Here is an 18,416-nt window from a genome sequence, read left to right as displayed (position 1 = left end):
TACAAAGGAGGTCCCTGTATTATTTCTTACAACTACATGTGAATCTATAATTATCTCTAAATAAAAAGTTTAATTTAAAAAGTGGTTGGGGGGAACTTCCCTGGTGGTCCAGTGGTTAAGACTCCGTGCTTCCAATGCAGGGGGCACAGGTTCAATCCCTGGTCAGGAAACCAAGATCCCACATGCTCTGAGGCTTGGCCAAAAATAAGTAAATTAAAGAAAAAAAAAAGTGGATGGAGGGAATTCCCTGGCGGTCCAGTGGTTAAGACTCCACACTTTCACTGCGAAGGGCCCCGGATCAATCCCTGGTCTGGGAACTAAGACCCCGAAAGCCTCGCGGCATGGCCTAAATAAATTAAATTAAAAGTGGATGGAAAAAATAAATAAAAAGGGGATGGATGTGATCAACCAAAAGTTAAAGGATCAGATAAATGCACCTAGAGTTTATGCACGTCCCCTATCCCAAAACACGCTGCCCCCTGCTAAAGCTGGTATTGACAAAAATCTCAGTTTAAATCTCAGATCTTACCTGGGGCTGAAATATTCAGACCATTAGATTCACTAAAGCACAAAATCACTGTCTTCATAAATCACAGCTGAAGTCGTCTTTAACATTTTATGTTCACTGTATAATCATTGTCAGATCCCCCATCTGCCACTTGAAAATGTTATACTGTCATTCCTTGAACTTAGGTGTAAATTTACCTTCACCCTTACTAAACATCATTCTGCTGAGTTTTTTTTTTTTTTATCTTCACATTAGGCATCCCTTCCAACTTAGCATCATCTGACTAATTATAAAGCTGTCTATATTGACATTAATAAACACGATGAAAGGGACAGCACCCCGCCGTGTGTGGCCTGCTGTGAGATAGATGCTCTCCTCTCAGCCCCTCATAAATCTTTCATCAACATTCTTGGGATTACACAGTTGAGCACATCTGCCTGTGGTCCTGTCACACCTAAACTTCTGTATCATGTCTGACATATTATGACAAGATTGTCAATCTTGTGAAATTATCACTGTCTTGTGAATGAAAGGCATATTCCCAATTTATCAACCTTGCACCCCTTTTGAAAGAATTCAGTATGGCATTGAACCAGTGTGGACTTCTAGTGGTGACAGCTTTCTTTTCTAGGAACTCACAACTCAGCCAGAATTTCCGAGAGTAGAGTATGTTTGTCAGCACATAGCTTTTGTTCTTCTGGAAAGCCCAGGGCACATTTGTTCTGTGTAGCTTCTCACTTCTTGGACGTTCATCTTCACTGCTCAGAACATGAGGCTGAGCATATACCCTCTGGACCCAAGGAGCATCCTCTGAACATCCTCACCTAGGCGTTCAGTAGCCTCGGGTGTGTGTGTGCCACCTTTTCAAGTCTGAGGCTTATTTCCTTTGATAGAGAGGAAATAGGTGAAATGAAAGTGAGTTCTGCTTTCACTTGATCAACAGTCAATGAGTTATTCAACCAAGGGCAAATGGAACCAGCTTTCAGAGATTTAATCAATAGCTAATCCTGGACTTCCCTGGTGGCGCAGTGGTTAAGAATCCGCCTGCCAATGCAGGGAACACGGGTTCGAGCCCTGGTCCGGGAAGATCCCACATGCCGCGGAGCAACTGGGCCCGTGCGCCACAACTACTAAGCCTGCACTCTAGAGACCGCAAGCCACAACTACTGAGCGCTTGTGCCACAACTACTGAAGCCCACGTACCTAGAGCCCGTGCTCCAACAAGAGAAGCCACCGCAATGAGAAGCCCACGCACCACAACAAAGAGTAGCCCCCGCTCGCCGCAACTAGAGAAAGCCCGCGTGCAGCAGCGAAGACCCAACACAGCCAAAAATAAATAAATTAAATAAATAAATTTATTAAAAAAAAATAGCTAGTCCTCTCTATGAAACAGAGCTCAAATTATTTTAGTTTTCTGTTCTAACAGGAGATTTATAATTATAAAATATAATGGAGGATGGAGTTCCAGAATTTTGCTTTTATCTTTCACACTGTAGGGTCAAGTACCTTTCAGTTAGTAAGATCAGGCTTTCTGAAACACCTTTCAGTGGGGTATTTTTTAAAAGGCAGGTTTAGCCATTTCCTACCTGACTCACAGTGTACCTGAGTTGGGGTCCCTATGATTAAAACTGGTAGAGGGTCAGTCAAGATCAGGGAGCACAGGTATGGTGGCAGTTAGGGGAAAACTTTGACACAATGACTTTGCCCTTAGTCACCAATGTTTGTCATCTTATTCTTGATTCCTACAAGCTATTATTACAAACACTGGAATTTAGCTGCAGATCTTAGATAAAGCTGAGTCTGTACAACCCAGCAACCACTTCCCCCCTCTCACCTTACAAGGATTTTACCCTGGATCTTGTTATTAGTTGGAATATTTACAGATCTCTAGGGGGGAGAGACTTCCTCTTTCTGTGCAGGGGACAGGAGGAGAGACCACTGGGTCTCTCCATGTGCCTGGCACCATGATAGTATTTGTGGCCCCTATCTTTGAAGTTTGCATCCTAGGGCCCAGCAATTATAGCTGCAAACAAAGCAGCCACAGCAGCTAAGAAACAGTGACTATCATTCACGGAGAGCCCGCTGTGTGCCAAGCATGTTATTCAGATGGACTCAGGTCCTCTCAGCAGATTTTCTCAGGGCATGCATCAGCCCATTTTACAGAGGAAGAAACTGAGACTCATCGGGGTTAAATAACGTGACTGAGGTCACTGAGCCCAGGTCCCCATGAAGGACTCACACTCTTCCACTCACTGGAACCAGCACCAGCTCCAGTACCAGAGGGCAGTTCTCACTGAGCGAGTGAGCTGACTTCCTTCTGTAAGATATTGATACTTAGGCACTTGACCACCTTTTGAGATTCCCTTGATCTTCAAATGCCAATCACAAAACAGGCTAAAACCTTCCATGGGGAAGCTTTGCCCATAAAACTAGATTCTTGCTTAGGTCTGTGTGAGTCCCAATTCCTTTACCTTTAGGACATGTTCTTTAAACTGTTATATATGTGAAGGGCCAAGTTTCCTGCTGGCAACTAGAAGGGACTAAATAAATGGTGCTTAAAAAAATGCACACACATATATATATAACAATACCTAACTATGCAAACCAGGAGTACTTAAAAAGAGAGTACTTAGCTGAAGCTACTATTGTAAAAGTTTTTATTATGTTTTTTTTTTGGCTGTGCCGCGTGGCTTGTGGGATCTTAGTTCCCGAACAACGGATCGAACCCAGGCCCTGGCAGTGAATGCTCCAACTCCTAACCACTGGACCACCAGGGAAATCCTAAACGTTTTTATATTTTAAAGTACATTTTTAGAAAGCCATTGGCTATTTTGCAGTTTTTGGTTTTTTTTTAATGAAGTAGCCAAAGATATACAGACAGCTCATGGAGCTCAATATCAAAAACACAAACAACCCAAGTAAAAAATGGGCAGAAGACCTAAATAGACATTTCACCAGCGAAGACATACAGATGGCCAACAGGCACATGAAAGATGCTCAACATCACTAATTATTAGAGAAATGCAAATCAAAACTACAATGAGGTATCACCTCACACAGGTCAGAATGGCCATCATCAAAAAATCTACAAACAATAAATGCTCAGCTCAGTGCTCTGTGATGACCTAGATGGGGGGGAGGGGGGAGGGAGGTCCAAGAGAGAGAGGATATAGGTATCCATATAGCTGATTCACTTCATGGTACAGCAGAAACTAACACAACATTGTAAAGCAATTTTACTCCAATAAAAAATAAATTAAAAAAATAAAGTAGCCAATGAGCATCTATTTCTTGAGCCCTTTTTACTTGTCCAACACCAGGGAGGGCTTGCGAAGGAATGTAAAGGATGCCGGAAATATGAAACATTAACTGTGTCTGTGAAGGAAAAAATCATGAACCACCCTGAAACAATTAGAGCACAATTACAGGCAAAACATCTTTTAGATGCAAAAGTTTCAGCAGGAAAGAAATCCAAGTAGAGAAGAGAAGGGAAAAAAAAAGGATGAACAAAACCATAGGTGAAATTTTGAAAAAGAATTTCATCTTTTATCGTGGAAATTTCAAGCAGACACAAAAATAGACCTCTTTTGTTTCATCCCTGCCCACTTTTTTTTTCCCTGAAGTATTTCAAAGCACATCCAGGAGGGAGTGACTGAGCTACTATCTTGCCAGCTGAGAGGAAGTAGGGGACGTTTCATCAGGTGGGGACCCCACGAGCAAAGGAATGTTCTCTATTGTAAATAAGCACAGAAAGTCCCCAATCCTGTTCATTCTGAATCTATCTGAGCCTCCACGCCCCACTCCTAGGGCGGGTGTGTATACTGGGAGTTGGGGGCTGCCAAAAACAACTCCTGGGTTTCTGGCTGAAGTTACTTGAGCTGAGCAGCTGATACATGGAATCTGGGGCAGAAGAACAAGTGAAGAGAGCACTAATGACTTTCATTTGGGCAGGTTGAATCTGAGATGCTTTCAGGGATGTTGTGTTAGTTTCCTAGGGCTGTCCTAACAAAGTATCGTAAACTAGTTAAAACAAGAGAAATGCATTCCCTTTGGGAGGCCTGAAGTCTGGAATCAAGGTGTCACGAGGGCCAATACCCCGTATGGAGGCTCTGGGGGAGAATCTGTTCCTCGCCCCTTCCAGCTTCTGGTGGCTGCGGGCGTTCCTTGTCATTGCCCTAAAAGGCCCACCTAGAGAATCAAGGATCATCTCTTCATCTCAAAATCCTTACTTTAATCACATCTGCAAAGACCCTTTTTCCAAATAAGGTAACATTTGCAGGTTCCAGAGATTAGGACCTGTCATCTTTGGGGAACATTAGTTGGCTTACCGCAGATATGGAAACCACTCTAAGGTGTTCTAGACAATGAATGGGACTTTTCCTGTTAGTGTGGGAAAAGCCTGGCTAAAGGCCCGCAGCTTGCTGGTGGTTCTAAGTGCTCTCTTGAGGACCAGCAGAACAGGCTAGCTATTTGCTGACTTCAGGTGGTTCCTGGGGAAGCCTGGTCCCACCCTCAAGCCAAGTGAGGACTGCTCCGAGGGAAGCCCTCATAAAGATTCGGGCTACCCGGGACTTCCCTGGTAGTCCAGTGGCTGAGACTCTGCGCTCCCAATGCAGGGGGCCGGAGTTTGATCCCTGGTCAGGATGCTGGATCGCACATGCCACAGCTAAAGATCCCATGTGCCGCAACTAAGACCCGGTGCAGCCAAATAAATAAATATTAAAAAAAAAAAGATTTGGGATACCTACGGGCAGAAGACCTAAATAGACATTTGTTCAAAGAAGACATACAGATGACCAACAGGAACATGAAAAGTTGCTCAACATCGCTGATTATTAGAGAAATGCAAATCAAAACCACAATGAGGTATCACCTCACACCAGTCAGAATGGCCAGCATCAAAAAGTCTACAAACTATAAATGCTGGAGAGGGTGTGGAGAAAAGGGAACCCTTGTACACTGTTGGTAGGAATGTAAATTGGTTCAGTCACTGTGGAAAACAGCTCAGAAAACTACAAATAGAGTTACCATATGATCCAGCAATCCCACTCCTGGGTATATATCCAAAAAACCCAAAAACACTAATTTGAAAAGATACATGTGCCCCATTGTTCATAGGAGCACTATTTACAATAGCCAAGACATGGAAGCAACCTAAGTGTCCATCAACAGACGAATGGATAAAGAAGATGTGGCATATATATATATATATATATATATATATATATATATATATATATATATATATATATATATAAAACAATGGAATACTACTCAGCCATAAAAAAGAATGAAGTAATGCCGTTTGCAGCAACATGGATGGACCTAGAGATTATCATACTAAATGAAGTAAGTCAGACAAAGAAAGACAAATATCATACGATATCACTTACATGTGGAATCTAAAAAATAATACAAATGAATCTATATACAAAACAGAAACAGTCTCACAGACATAGAAAACTATGGTTACCAGAGGGGAAAGGGAGAGTAGGAGGGATAAAGTAGGAGTTTGGGATTAACAGCTACAAACAACTATACATAAAACAGATAAACAACAGGGACCTAGTGTATAGCACAGGAAACTATATTCAATATCTTGTAATAACCTATAATGGAAAATAATCTGAAATATATATATATATATATATATATATATATATATATATATATATATATATATACATATATATATATATATCTGAATCACTTGGCTGTACACGTGAAATTACCACAATATTGTAAATCAACTATATTGCAATTAAAAAAAAAAGATTTGGGATACCTACAAAAGAGACACTGGCATCTCTTTCTCAGGTTGTATTGCATGGAATAGCACTGATTGCTTTTGGGCTTTCTGGGCCCACGGGAGCAGAGGGGCCGAGACAGCATCACAGCAAGCGGGCTGAGCGCTGGGTTGACTCCCCAGGTACACTTGAAAATGTCACTTCAGTGGACCTAGAGATTGTCATACTGAATGAAGTTAGTCAGACAAAGACAAATACCATATGATATCACTTAAATGTGGAATCTAAAATATGATACAAATGAACTTATTTACAAAACAGAAGTAGAGTCACAGATGTAGAGAACAAGCTTATGGTTACCAGGGGAGAAAAGGGGGTGAGGGATAAATTGGGAGATTGGGATTGACATACACACACTAAAATAGATAACTAATAAGGACCTACTGCATAGCACAGGGAACTCTACTCAATACTCTTTAATAACCTATGTGGGAAAAGAATCTGAAAAAGAATGGATATATGTAGATGTATAACTGATTCACTTTGCTGTACAGCAGAAACTAACACAACATTGTAAATCAACTGTACTCCAATAAAAATTAATTTAAAAAAATAAGAAGAAGTAAAAGAAAATGACGTCTCTTCATAGCAAACCATTCTGAAATTCAGTGGCTTAAAACCACAAACTCAGGCCTAATCCAGGTTTACTGCTCAGGTTAATGGTGTCCCATTCCCTGTGATCCCAGGAAAGATTCTGAATGGTGGTGACTTCTTTGCCAGAGACAGAACACTTTTCCCTGGGGAATGAGTAGAGGGGGTGTGAGCCATCTGCTGTCACTGCCTTCTTGAGTTCTAATCGGGGACCCAAGTTCTCAGTGGCTGTCCTAGACATGCTGGGTCTAGGATTAGTTCTCTCTCCCCAAGGTCTCCGGTGGGGTCCTCTGCTTTACGAAGAAAAGCCCAGGGCTTTCAGAGAGACCAAGAGCTCAACCTCTGTTTCAACATTCAAAGTTAGGGAGACTTGAGGGAGGGGTGAGGGGACGAAGGGCAGAATAAAAAGCAGCCCCCTGCCTGGGCCATGTCCACCACCCACCCCTGAGTGACCCTCGGCTGAGGTCAGGGGCCAGAGATCAAAGCTCTGCTCCGGGGGGCCGGGCTCGAGGCTCCCGAGAGAACAGGAGTCGTGAGGCCAGCCTGGCAGCCTTACCTTCATCTGGAGAATTATATTTGGGGAACATCTTTTTCAAATCTTGAACGCCTTCTGGGACCCAGCCTGCTTGTAACTTGGGGATAGCGGTGCCAACGAAATCGCAGCATAAAAATGCGACACCTGGGTTCTAGTGAAAACCAGCCCAAGCAATTTCCAAGCAGCAAAAAAAATGATTCTAGGGACTTCCCTGGAGGTCCAGTGATTGAGACTCTGCGCTTCCAGTGCTGGGGGCCCCGGTTCAATCCCTGGTCGGGGAACTAACGTCCCACATGCCGTGCGGAGCAGCCAAAAAGGAAAAAAAGAAAAAGATTCTACACACGTGAGATTTCAGTGAGAGGTCCTTGAACGAACTGATTTTCCCAAATGCAGGATGAACTTTCTGCTTCTTCACGATGATATCATTTGAGTGATTATGGAATGAATGCCTTTCTAGCTTCAAGCGCCACAGTTTGAGGGGAAAAAAACAACAGAGGTACTTATAAGAGGTTCTCAGAGAAGGCACGATGGACTTGAATTTCTAACAAAGTCCGCGGGTGACGCTGCGCCAGTTGTCGAGAGCACACCGTGAGGAGCACGGAATTAAACGACAGCCAGGAGAGTCCGGACGCTGTGGGAGCTCGATAACGTTCAGCCCGTTCCGCCTCTCCCTCCCAGCACAACCTCAACCGTACACACGAGGAGAAAGGGACCGGCCATCTGTGCATCCTCAGAGCTGAAACAATTCGGGGGCTGCGGGGGAAGGAGGGGCCCTGAAAACGGAAGCCGCTGCTGCTTTGGTGTTGGAGGGCTACTGATTCGGGTGCTGGAAATTCCTTCACTGGCTGCTGGCCAAAATATTTGTTTCAATTGAATCTATTTGACTGAACTTCAAGGAATGTAGAAGTATTTGACTAGCAGTAGAAATAACAGGAAGTAACGGAGGCAGGCTTTCCGAAGAAAAGTGGTAGAATTTTTACTACAATGTAGAGATTTCTTCCGGGCACACAGAGCAAGTTTCTAAAAATTTAATTGATTTATGATAATTCTTTACCTTTGCATCGTTAGACTTGTAGGAGGCCTGCAGGCACCATCGTGTGATGGGCTTTTATTTTATTTCTTTATTTTATTTTTATTTATTTTTTTGATAGGTAAGAATTGGATTGATTTAGAGAGAAATACACTCCACAGACAGCGTGTGGAGCATCTCAGAAGGTGAGATAGGCCGTGATTGGCTTTTAAAACGATAAAATTTTTAAAATTTTAGAATAATTTTAGGTTGGGACTTCCCTGGCAGTCCAGTGGTTAAGATTCTGCGCTTCCACCGCAAGGGGAGAGGGTTCAATCCCTGGTCCGGGAGCTAAGATCCCGCATGCCGCGAGGCAAGGCCAGAAAAAATAATAATAATAATTTTAGGTTTACAGAAAAGTTGCAAAGATAATACACAAAAAGCTGGCATACCCTTTACCTGATTTCCCTGAATACAGCGTTCATAACTATGGTTCTTCTGTCTAGACTAAGAAATTAACATCATTACCTTACTAGTAACTAAACTTCTGACTTTATTTGGATTTCCCGTTTGTGCGCTGATGTCCCAGGATCCCTTGCTGCACTTAGTTGTCACGTCTCCTTAGCCTCCTCTGGCCTGTTTCTCCACCTCTCCCTGTTTTCCGTGGCATGGACAATTTTAAGCGGGTCTGATCACGTATTTCATAGAATGTCCCCCAGTGTGGCCTTGTCTGACATTCTTCTCACGACCAGACTGGGTTGTGGATTTCAGGAGGAACACGCAGAAGTGATGCAGCACCCTCACTGCATCCCGTCAGGGGGTACTTGACATCCACATGCTTGTCACTGGTGACACTCACCTTGACCTCTAGGGTAAGGTAGTGACTGCCAGGTTTCTCACTACAAAGTTACAGGGAAAATTTTCCTTTTCCTGACTCTTTTAACATCATTATGATTCAAAAGTGTTCTGTGGGAAATCACTTTGATTCAATGGTAGCCACCAAGTTCATAACTGGCTAGGCTATCCCTGAGACCAGATTAAGATGCTGCAATCACAACATTAAGACAATTTAAAGCACTGAGAGAAAGGGTGGCCAGGATAGGTGTCACCAGTGATGGCCAATTGAAAAGCTCACTAATGTTCGGAGACTTCTTGGTCTCATGTGTTTCATGAGCTACTTGTTTCTTCGCAGAGTTTCTCTTATTTTCTAAAGCAGAATCAAATACTCTTGAAAAATCTAGTAACCACACCTTACAAAAGCCCACACAGGGAATTCCCTGGCGGTCCAGTGGTTGGTGCTCTGGGCTGTTACTGCCGAGGGCCTGGGTTCGATCCCTGGTCAGGGAACTAAGATCCCACAAGCCGCATCATGTGGCCAAAAAAAAAAAAAAAAAAAAAAGCCCATACATATTTCTTAGTTTACTATTATTTTGGTTTGCTTAGTTTGACAGAAAAGACCAGCGGTGGACAAATTATAGCCCGAGGGCCGGCTGTCTGCTTTTGTAAATAAAGCTTTCTTGGTACAGCGCCACACGCATCGATTTACCTTCTGCCGATGGCTAGTCTGGGGGTCCCACGGCAGGGTTGGGTAACTGCCACAGAGAGCATGCGGCTTGCAAAGGCTAAAATACTTACTATTTGGCCTCTGAAGAATAAGTTTTCTGACCCCTGTGATAGACTAAAGGGCTGTGATGAGTTTGAGAGACTGGGGTTGTGCACACGGTTTACTCTAGCTGTCCAACTAAAGGCAACACAGTGAGACCCAAAGACTTGGGGGGAAGAGCCATCACATTTAAACCACGGGCTCCCTCAGGGGACTGACTGACCCACACTTGCTCTGTGAGTGCCTTTCAGTCCCTCTGAGATTGAGCTGTTGTTCTGCCGTGTGTATCAGACAAATGTTTCTGCTGTGTGTGTGGCCAGCTGCACGTCAGGCTGCGTCATCTGCAGACACGCGGGAGTTCTCGCCACAAGCCAAGCTCTTGAGGTTCATGTGGATTTCCTATTGCCTGCTCACACCTGCTTGAGTAGCAGCGAAGCAGTCATTTCAAAATTAGCCAAAGTCTGTGGTTAATGAGCAGATTTAGTCTTTTACTAGATACCTGAGATCTGACAGTCTCATGTGCATCAGGACTCCAGAGCAAATAGCCTGCCCAGAAATAATTTCATCTCACTTTACTATATTAGTATACTGTGCCACAAAAAGGAACATAAAATTGAAACAAAGTTTGAAACAGGTAACACATATATGTGTGTGTCCATCCTATTCACTGCCCCCCCCCCAACTTCCTTGAAAGTGCAGTCACATTCTGATGGCATCAAATTCGGCCATCTGCGACCTGCTTCCAACTTCTCAAAAGTGGACTTCTTGTTGCTTCAAGATGGTGAGTGGAGAAAGTGCTTTCGTTGGTCTGACCGGTTCGTAGACATTCATGTTCACGGGGAAATGAATCTCCAGTTCCCCTCTGGAGTTTATGGCATAAGCTGCTTGGATTTGAGCGTCAGCTCTACCACCTCCGTGACCTTGGATAGGTTTCCTCACCTCTTCTGGTGCTTTGTACAGAACCTAGAGATAAAAAGATGAGCCACAAGGATGGGGGGTACGAGTTAAGCAAGACTTTAAGTTCTTAACGCTGCCAGCTCATGGAAGGCGGTCGGGGTAGCGATGATATTCATGTTAGTTTAGTTTCCCTTTTCCTCTCAGGACACAAATCCCACCCTCTCCTTTCCAGGGCTTGCTCGGTCTCATCTCTTCCCAGGCTGACACGGCGTAGCTGACAGACTCGTTATCTGACTGCTGCAGAGCTGAAGCTGTACTTAGGCACTACTTCTCAATCCATCCATTTCTGTTGTTTCTTCAGAGGGAAGGACAAGATTCCTTCAGAAGCCGAGACTCTCAGGTCTTGCCAGGTGAGGTCAATTGCCAACAAAAACCACAAGTCAGGAGGGTCTTTGGTTTCTAAGCCTGGGTTCGAAACCCATCCATCCTGTGGAATATTTGCAGAACTACTGAACTCCCCAGGGGGCAGAAAAGGAGTTGAATCCCGAGATATAAGCCACGGCAACGCTTTTTATCCTCTTAAAGCTTTGTAGGCAACCTTGAGCAGTTTTGTCCATTCTGGAGGACACTGGGCACCTGAGTCCTCCAGAGCCGGCAGGTGTGCACATGGGAAGCAGAGAGGTGGGGTACGTGCAGCTTGGGCATGCAACAGAGATTGAAACGCAGAGATGCTTTTGCATAGATTGGCTACCGGAACCTTTGGCATTAGAGCAAACGAACAGACTCTCCTTCATTTTTATCTTTTAGAGCACATTCCACACACAAACTTCCAGAAGCAACTTCTGCTTCCCAAGAGCCAAGGAAGTAGAAGATCAACTGTTCAAAGCAGATACTGAGATTTATGCTTTCTGAAGGAGCGGCAGACCAGCGTTTGGGGAGTAGCCCTATGATGTTTCCTACGATGTTTCCTACTGTTTTTACAAGCAAGTGTGTAATATCCAAGAGCGGTTAAGGTTTTGACAATGTCGGTCTGTTCCGGACTTCTGTCAAAGCAGCTGCCCCTGCTTACAGACGCACCGGGTCAGATCTTTTTGAAGTAGTGGCACTTGCAGCTCTTGGTTAAATGCTCTGCTTCCATCTGGCAGTGCAGCGCCCGTCTGCCTGTCATGGGTCCCGACAGAAGCCCCGCCCTGTGGTTTTCCAGGAAGAAGGCAGAGGAGCTGAGCCCAAACTTTGTCTTACTTAAAACTGCAAAGCTGGTGGTGGAGATGTAGATGAGAAGATGGGGTGGGAGAAGACAGAGGAAAACAACAGGGACGCCTTACCTCTGGTTGGTTGGGAAAATTCTAGAGGGGGCCCCATTTACTGCAGGGAGAGGTCAAAGGGTGTCTGCTCCTGGCTGCAAATAGGCCTATTAGGTTTGCTGTTAATAAATATGATGGAGCTGTGGGGGGGGGGGGGGGTTCTTTTTTTAAAAAATAAAGCTTTGGTTAGTAAAGCCAGAATCTAGAGGGGGCTCTTTTATGTTCAACCTTGAAGGGTTTTTAAGAAAATATCCACTCAGTATATTATCATTAGTACTAATATCATTTTGAAACTTTTATACATAGAGAATAAAGCATGATTGTCAATGTATACTGAAATTCATCTAGAAATTAAAGAAGTTAAGAAAATCTTAATAAACTTGAACATTATTTTCCCAAACAGAGCTACTCTCAAAAGCGAATTTACAATGTGAAAAACTTAACCCTACATTGTTGAGTAAAAATGGAACAGCCCTGAAAGGTGCACAATGCGTGTGTGTGTGTGTGTGTGTGTGTGTGGAGCTGGGCAAAGCAGTTTCCCCTTTCTTCAAGATTTGTTGATTTTCAGGGAAAACCCTAGCTCTGGGGGGTCGTTTCCGTACGGGAGAGCGGCCGTAAAAAAAAAGCAGTATTTTAATGCCAATCGCTGCAGTCACAGTTTATGACCCTGTAAGGGATCAAAACTAGGGACGTCAGAGTCCCACACAGGGCAGATCTGGCACGAGGCGTGCTTTCTTATAAGATGAGTTAAGAAGAGACGGCGGTGTCGGGGGTGGGGGGCGGTGGGGGGGGGTTCTGGATTCTGGAGAATTAACAACGCCCCACGCCTCCCCCTGGGAAGGCCTTGGTGAACCGGGAGAGAGCTGACTTCCCCGCCCCGGCGCGCTCCTTCCCCCGCCCCCCCCGCCCCCCCCTCCACCCCCCGCCCCCCCCTCCACCCCCCGCCCCCCCCTCCACCCCCCGACCAAGCATCACCCTCGTGAGGCCTCGTGGCGTCTGCAGAGGCGCGAGGCCCTCAGCGAGCCTGGCGCCTTGACCGCCAGCGCGGGGGATCGGGCGGGGGCTGCGCAGAGGCCCGGGGCACATGACGCGCCCCCCCCCGCACCCCGCCAAGGGCCGGCCCAGCACATGACCCGGGCGGGCCGGCGGGGTCCCGGCAGACCCGAGCCGCACCCCCAGCACGGACCATGGCCTCCCCGCGCCTGGGGACCTTCTGCTGCGCCACGCGGGACGCCGCCACGCAGCTGATGCTGAGCTTCCAGCCGCGGGCCTTCCACGCGCTGTGCCTGGGCAGCGGCGCGCTGCACCTGGCGCTCGGCCTCCTGCGGCTGCTGCCCGGGCGCCGGCCCGCGGGCCCCGGGCTCCCCTCGGCCTCCCCGCCGGCCGCGGCCCGCGCCCCGGCCTCCGCCCGCATCCTGCGCGCCGCCGCCGCCTGCGACCTGCTCGGCTGCCTGGGTGAGGGCGCGCCCGCGGGTGGGGACCCGTCCGCGCGGCCCGCAGGTCGCTCCCGGCCGGGGGCGAGGATGAGCGCGCGCCACCCCCCCCCCCCACCTGGGACCCGTTCGCCGCGCGGGTAAGGACGCCCGGCCCACGGGTGGGAGGGCCGAGCCGGAGGCGGCTCCCCGGGGACCGGACTGGACGGCCAGGGGACTCTGCGATGCAAGATGGTCGGTAAAAGTTCCTTCGGGGGACCGTTGTTCTTTTTAAACAGTTTGATGTATTTGTTACTGCACTTACTAGGGAAACTTTAGACGGTGCTGTGAAGGAAAACCCAGAAAATACAATGCATCCCTAATTGTACCACTAGTGAGAGAATAACGGTTAATATTTCGTGCGCGTGCACACACACACACAGAGAATCGTTTCCAAAATGATTTAGCAGAATCAGGAAGAAACCCATATATATATATATATTACAATTTTATTTACTTACTTGTTTATTTATCTATCTATTTAAGTTTGGGTTTTATACCACAGGTGGGCAAACTTGCAGCCTCTAGGCCAAATCCTGCCTGCTGCCTCTTATCTATGGCCCATGAACTAAGAAAGTTTTTACATTTTAAACTGTTTTTAGAAAAATCTAAAGAAGAAGACTATTTCTGACATGTAAATATTCCATGAAATGCAAACGTCAGCGTCCGTAAGTGGAGTCTTACGGGGATACAGCCATGCCCTGCACTTGTGCACTGTTTGGGGGCATCTTGGCCCTACAAGGGCAGAAGTGAGTGCTGAACAGAGAAACTAAGGCCCATAGAGCCTGAGATATCTTCTCTCTGGCCCTTTACAGAAACTTTGCTGACCGCTGCTTTCAACTCTAGCATGGCACATTTTACAAACCTCTGTGCTAGATATTGCCAAGCATTTTAATTTTTTTATTTTGGAAAATTTTTAACATATGCAAATGTAGAGAGATTGTATAATGAACTCCCTGTACCCATCACCTAGCTTCATCTATACCCCATCCCCGTATCCCACTCTCCACTGGATTAATTTGAAGCAGATTCCAGAATTTATACCATTTCACCCACACAAATCTCAATATATAGCTGTAGAAAATAAGAATTTTTAAAAAACATTAATATATAACACAGATATCATTATCACCCCAAAATAATGAAAACCAGTTCCTTAATATCACTGGTGTATGTTCAGGTGTCTCATAAATGCTATTTTACAATTGGTTTGTTCGAATCAGGATCCAAATACTGTCCATGTTTTGCAGTCGGGTGACAGGTGCTGGCATTTTGGAATTGTGTTTTTCAGTCATGTTTGCTCTTGAAGGAAAGGCTGTTGGTGGTATTTGAAGTGCCTTCCACTGCTCTGCTGTGAGGGGGTGGCAGCAGCTTCTGGGGCACCTTGAGTGCTTATCTGGGCACAGGTGGCTGTGTGTCCCAGGCCCTGGTTCTCCTGTTCCTGGTTGTGTGATTGGAGACACTCAAGAATCCTGGCTTCAGATAAATGCTATGGAACCTCTAGTCACTTTCTTAGACTCGAGGAGTAACACAGGAAGCTATAGGGATAAAATCAATTCGGTGCAAGACAATTAAATAAAAAATTGGTTTTCTTCCTGATTCTGCTAAAGCATTTTGGAAAAGCATCTTAATAATAATCTAGTTTCTGTAACTTGAATATCTGAAAATAGAGCTGCACCCAAACATCTTTTGAGGGTCAGCAAAATAATATTCGTATATCCTTTGGCCTTTAGAAGGAAGGTGCATGACATTGCAGGCAAATGAGCCGAAGCAGGAATCAGGGGAAGGCTTGGTGACCAGACCTCCTCACTGAAAAATAAGAAATACAGATGCCTATCTCATGGGGTGGTTTTTTTCCCCCAGTTTTTTTTTTAAATATCTTTTTTTTTTTTTTTTGGCCACACCGTGCAGCTTGCGGGATCTCAGTTCCCTGACCAGGGATTGAACCCGGGCCACGGCAGTGAAAGCACAGAATCCTAACCACTAGACCACCAGGGAACTCCCTCCCCAGTTTTACTGAGATATAATTGACATATAGCACTGTATAAGTTTAAGGTGTACAGCATAATAACTTAACATTTATCATGAAATGATTACCACAACAGGTTTAGTAAATATCCATCACCTCATATAGATACAAAAAAAAAAAAGTGTTTCTCGAGCTCAAAGCAGAGCTCTGTACTGAAAACGACAAAGCACTATACGGAAGCAAAGCATTATTTTTGTTATCTGTGCTTAAGAATGAGAAGCTGTATCTTAGGCTTTTAGTATTCATAGTCTCCCTTTAGCGGTATATGACACAGTGTATATTTGGTAGCATGTGATACGGTGTATATTTTTGTGTGTGAAATACACACACTACACTAGAGTGTAACCCTGTACTGCTCACAGGTCCCCTTGACCAGTGTGTTGCATAGTGAATGCTTAAACAAAGGCTATCTATTGACTTACCTAACAAAGAACCCTAACGTATGCCTTAGGTGTGTATACTGTGTTGAGGAGAATTAGATATTTGGGTCAGATAGCAAGGAAAACTCACAAATAATAAATGTCAAAAGTAGATTATCAAGAGCTAATTTGTGAAAATCTTAAAAGTATTTTTTTTAAAGAATGAAAGAACTATCTTTTTAAACGTCAGGATGTGCTTTTTCAATCATTCTTTTTTATGTGTGGGCTAGTTAACTTGGACATTAAAAATATAGCCAAGAAATATAGATTGTTATTCACGTAATCACTCCTGGGCGCCAAATAAACAAACAGACAGCATTAGGAACAGCACTGTGGCTAACGGTGGTTGAAGTCGAAATCAAAGTGCCTGGGATTGCTCCACTACCATAATAATTATTTTCTGAGTCTTATTTTTTTCTCTGTCTCTCTGCACACACCAGCGTGTGTTTCTTTCCTCCCTGTCTCCCTCACATCTTTCTCTTTCCCTTCCTATCTGTCTGTCTGTCTGCCTATCTGTCCATCCATCCATCCATCCGTCCATCCATCATTTTTACGGAGTCAACAAGTCACCTTTAGATTTGCATTAGGAGCAGATACAAAGCATCACCTGATTCTCCCTTAGGTATCACAGTCCGGTCTACGGTGTGGTTAGGGTTCCCGAGTTTCGTGGACGGCATCTCAGCCGTGAACGGGACAGACGTGTGGCCCGCCGCCTTTTGCGTGGGGAGTGCGGTAAGTGTACCTTCCCTGGCCTCCCCCTTCCCCCCCCTTTGCCCCGCTTCCTTACGCTGTGTCCTCAAAGTGTGGTCCCATCCCTCCCGCCAGCCCACCGTAACTTTTAGAAATGCACGTGCTCAGAGCCCTCACCCAACTGACCAGGGACCCTGGGGTGCGGGCCGTCTGTGATTTAACAAACCCTCCAGGGGCCTCTGACCCACACTCCAGTTTTAGAACCACTGTGCTAGTATGTTCCCCATCCCCACCCTTAAACACACATTCAATCCTTACCTTAGATCCAGCCACAATCAAAACCAGCTGGCAAAAAAAAGAAAAAAAATGTTATCGCTTTAATGGATGTATTTACTTAACAAAATATATATTTAAATATAGCAATTTGTTCATCCGTATTGCTCTGTCCGCCAAGTTAACACTCCAGTGAATGACCTCAAAGGACACTGATGCCCTGTTGACCCCGCCATCTGTGCCAGAACTGTCATCATCTCTCCCTTCCTCCCCTCTGTTGCTTCCTGGCTGCATCCCGATGGAGCCTCCGTCTTAGTATATAGATCTCGTGCTGCTTCTAACGTACAGAGCCCCCCCCTTCCTTCTACTGGGAAGGTCCTTCCTGCCCGTCCTCCTTGGTCCTCAGCAAAAGGGCTTCTCATTCAGAGACCTTCATGCCAACCCAAGCTGCACACCTGAGCCCTTTATCTCCCTGACTACAAGTGTAGCACAAGGCAGGGCTCGCTGGACCCGGTGCAGCTGAGCAGACAGGGCACCAAGGCACATGCCCGTCCCAGGCCACATCCTAGCCTGGGTTTCCAAGCCTCTCCGGAGGGCTTTCATGTGCTGCCCCGTGACGTCAGAGGATGTGGGCGTCTGCCAGCTCATTTCACGGACGGGGCAGTCTGGAACCCACGTGCAGCAGCTTTGATGCTGGCTCTTCCCGATTACAGATGTGGATCCAGCTGCTGTACAGCGCCTGCTTCTGGTGGCTGTTTTGCTATGCGGTCGATGCCTACCTGGTGATCCGGAGATCGGCGGGACTGAGGTATTCAGAGTAAGCCCTCTGGCTTCTGCCCTAGTTTGTTGCCTGAGGGAAGGTTGGAGACACCGCTGAGCGCTCCATCTCTGTACGGCAGACCCAGCTGATCAGAACCTTTCAGCTGACCCCTCCACCGCGAAACATCTGTGCCAGCTCATTTTTATAAAAGGCTGAAGGCACAATCGAAATATCGAGGATTTCTCCGTGTGCCCCCTACCAAGAAAAAAACTGAGGATTTTAAAACCCTGAAAGCAGTATTTCAATAAATTAAATATTTGGCACAGGACAAAGACTTAAAAAAAAAAAAAAAGAATTGGCATGAAAATAAAAAATTCGGATGGTATCTAAAGGTCTAGGAAAAAAGTTCTTAGATGTATGTATTGATACAGTACGCTAAATGCGGAGCCCAAGAGTTCTGGAGCTGCCAGGGGCTGCCTGGGAGGAACCCAGGAAGGGTTAGTGCCTTGGTCCTGGTGG

General features: G+C 45.6%; 1 protein-coding gene and 1 long non-coding RNA gene across 3 annotated transcripts in view; one reads left to right on the top strand and one right to left on the bottom strand.

Annotated features, from left to right (window-relative positions):
- Positions 1–212: 212 nt before the first annotated feature.
- The window catches only part of LOC309653458, a 27,419-nt gene continuing 9,215 nt past the window's right edge, over positions 213–18,416 (bottom strand). Inside the window, exons 3-4 of one of the 2 annotated variants that reach the window (XR_014259191.1) lie at positions 17,183–17,209; positions 213–1,392 (exon numbers count right to left, since the gene is read on the bottom strand). This is a non-coding gene — a long non-coding RNA (uncharacterized lncRNA). Of the gene's footprint in view, positions 1,393–11,969; positions 12,141–17,182; positions 17,210–18,416 lie in introns of those variants that run through there. The other variant, XR_014259192.1, reaches the window with a different exon arrangement.
- The window catches only part of GPR143 (G protein-coupled receptor 143), a 25,068-nt gene continuing 19,877 nt past the window's right edge, over positions 13,226–18,416 (top strand). The window contains exons 1-3 of the mRNA XM_082448175.1: positions 13,226–13,709; positions 16,797–16,906; positions 17,851–17,945. Coding sequence (XP_082304301.1) covers positions 13,442–13,709; positions 16,797–16,906; positions 17,851–17,945 — 473 coding nt within the window. The 5' untranslated portion in view covers positions 13,226–13,441. The remainder of the gene's footprint in view (positions 13,710–16,796; positions 16,907–17,850; positions 17,946–18,416) is intronic.

Source organism: Balaenoptera physalus (assembly GCF_965194825.1).
Source record: "Balaenoptera physalus genome assembly, chromosome: Y".
In the NCBI taxonomy this organism is placed as follows: domain Eukaryota; kingdom Metazoa; phylum Chordata; class Mammalia; order Artiodactyla; family Balaenopteridae; genus Balaenoptera; species Balaenoptera physalus.
The sequence above is the reverse complement of the archived record's forward strand: the minus strand, read 5'-3'. Positions and strand labels throughout refer to the sequence as shown.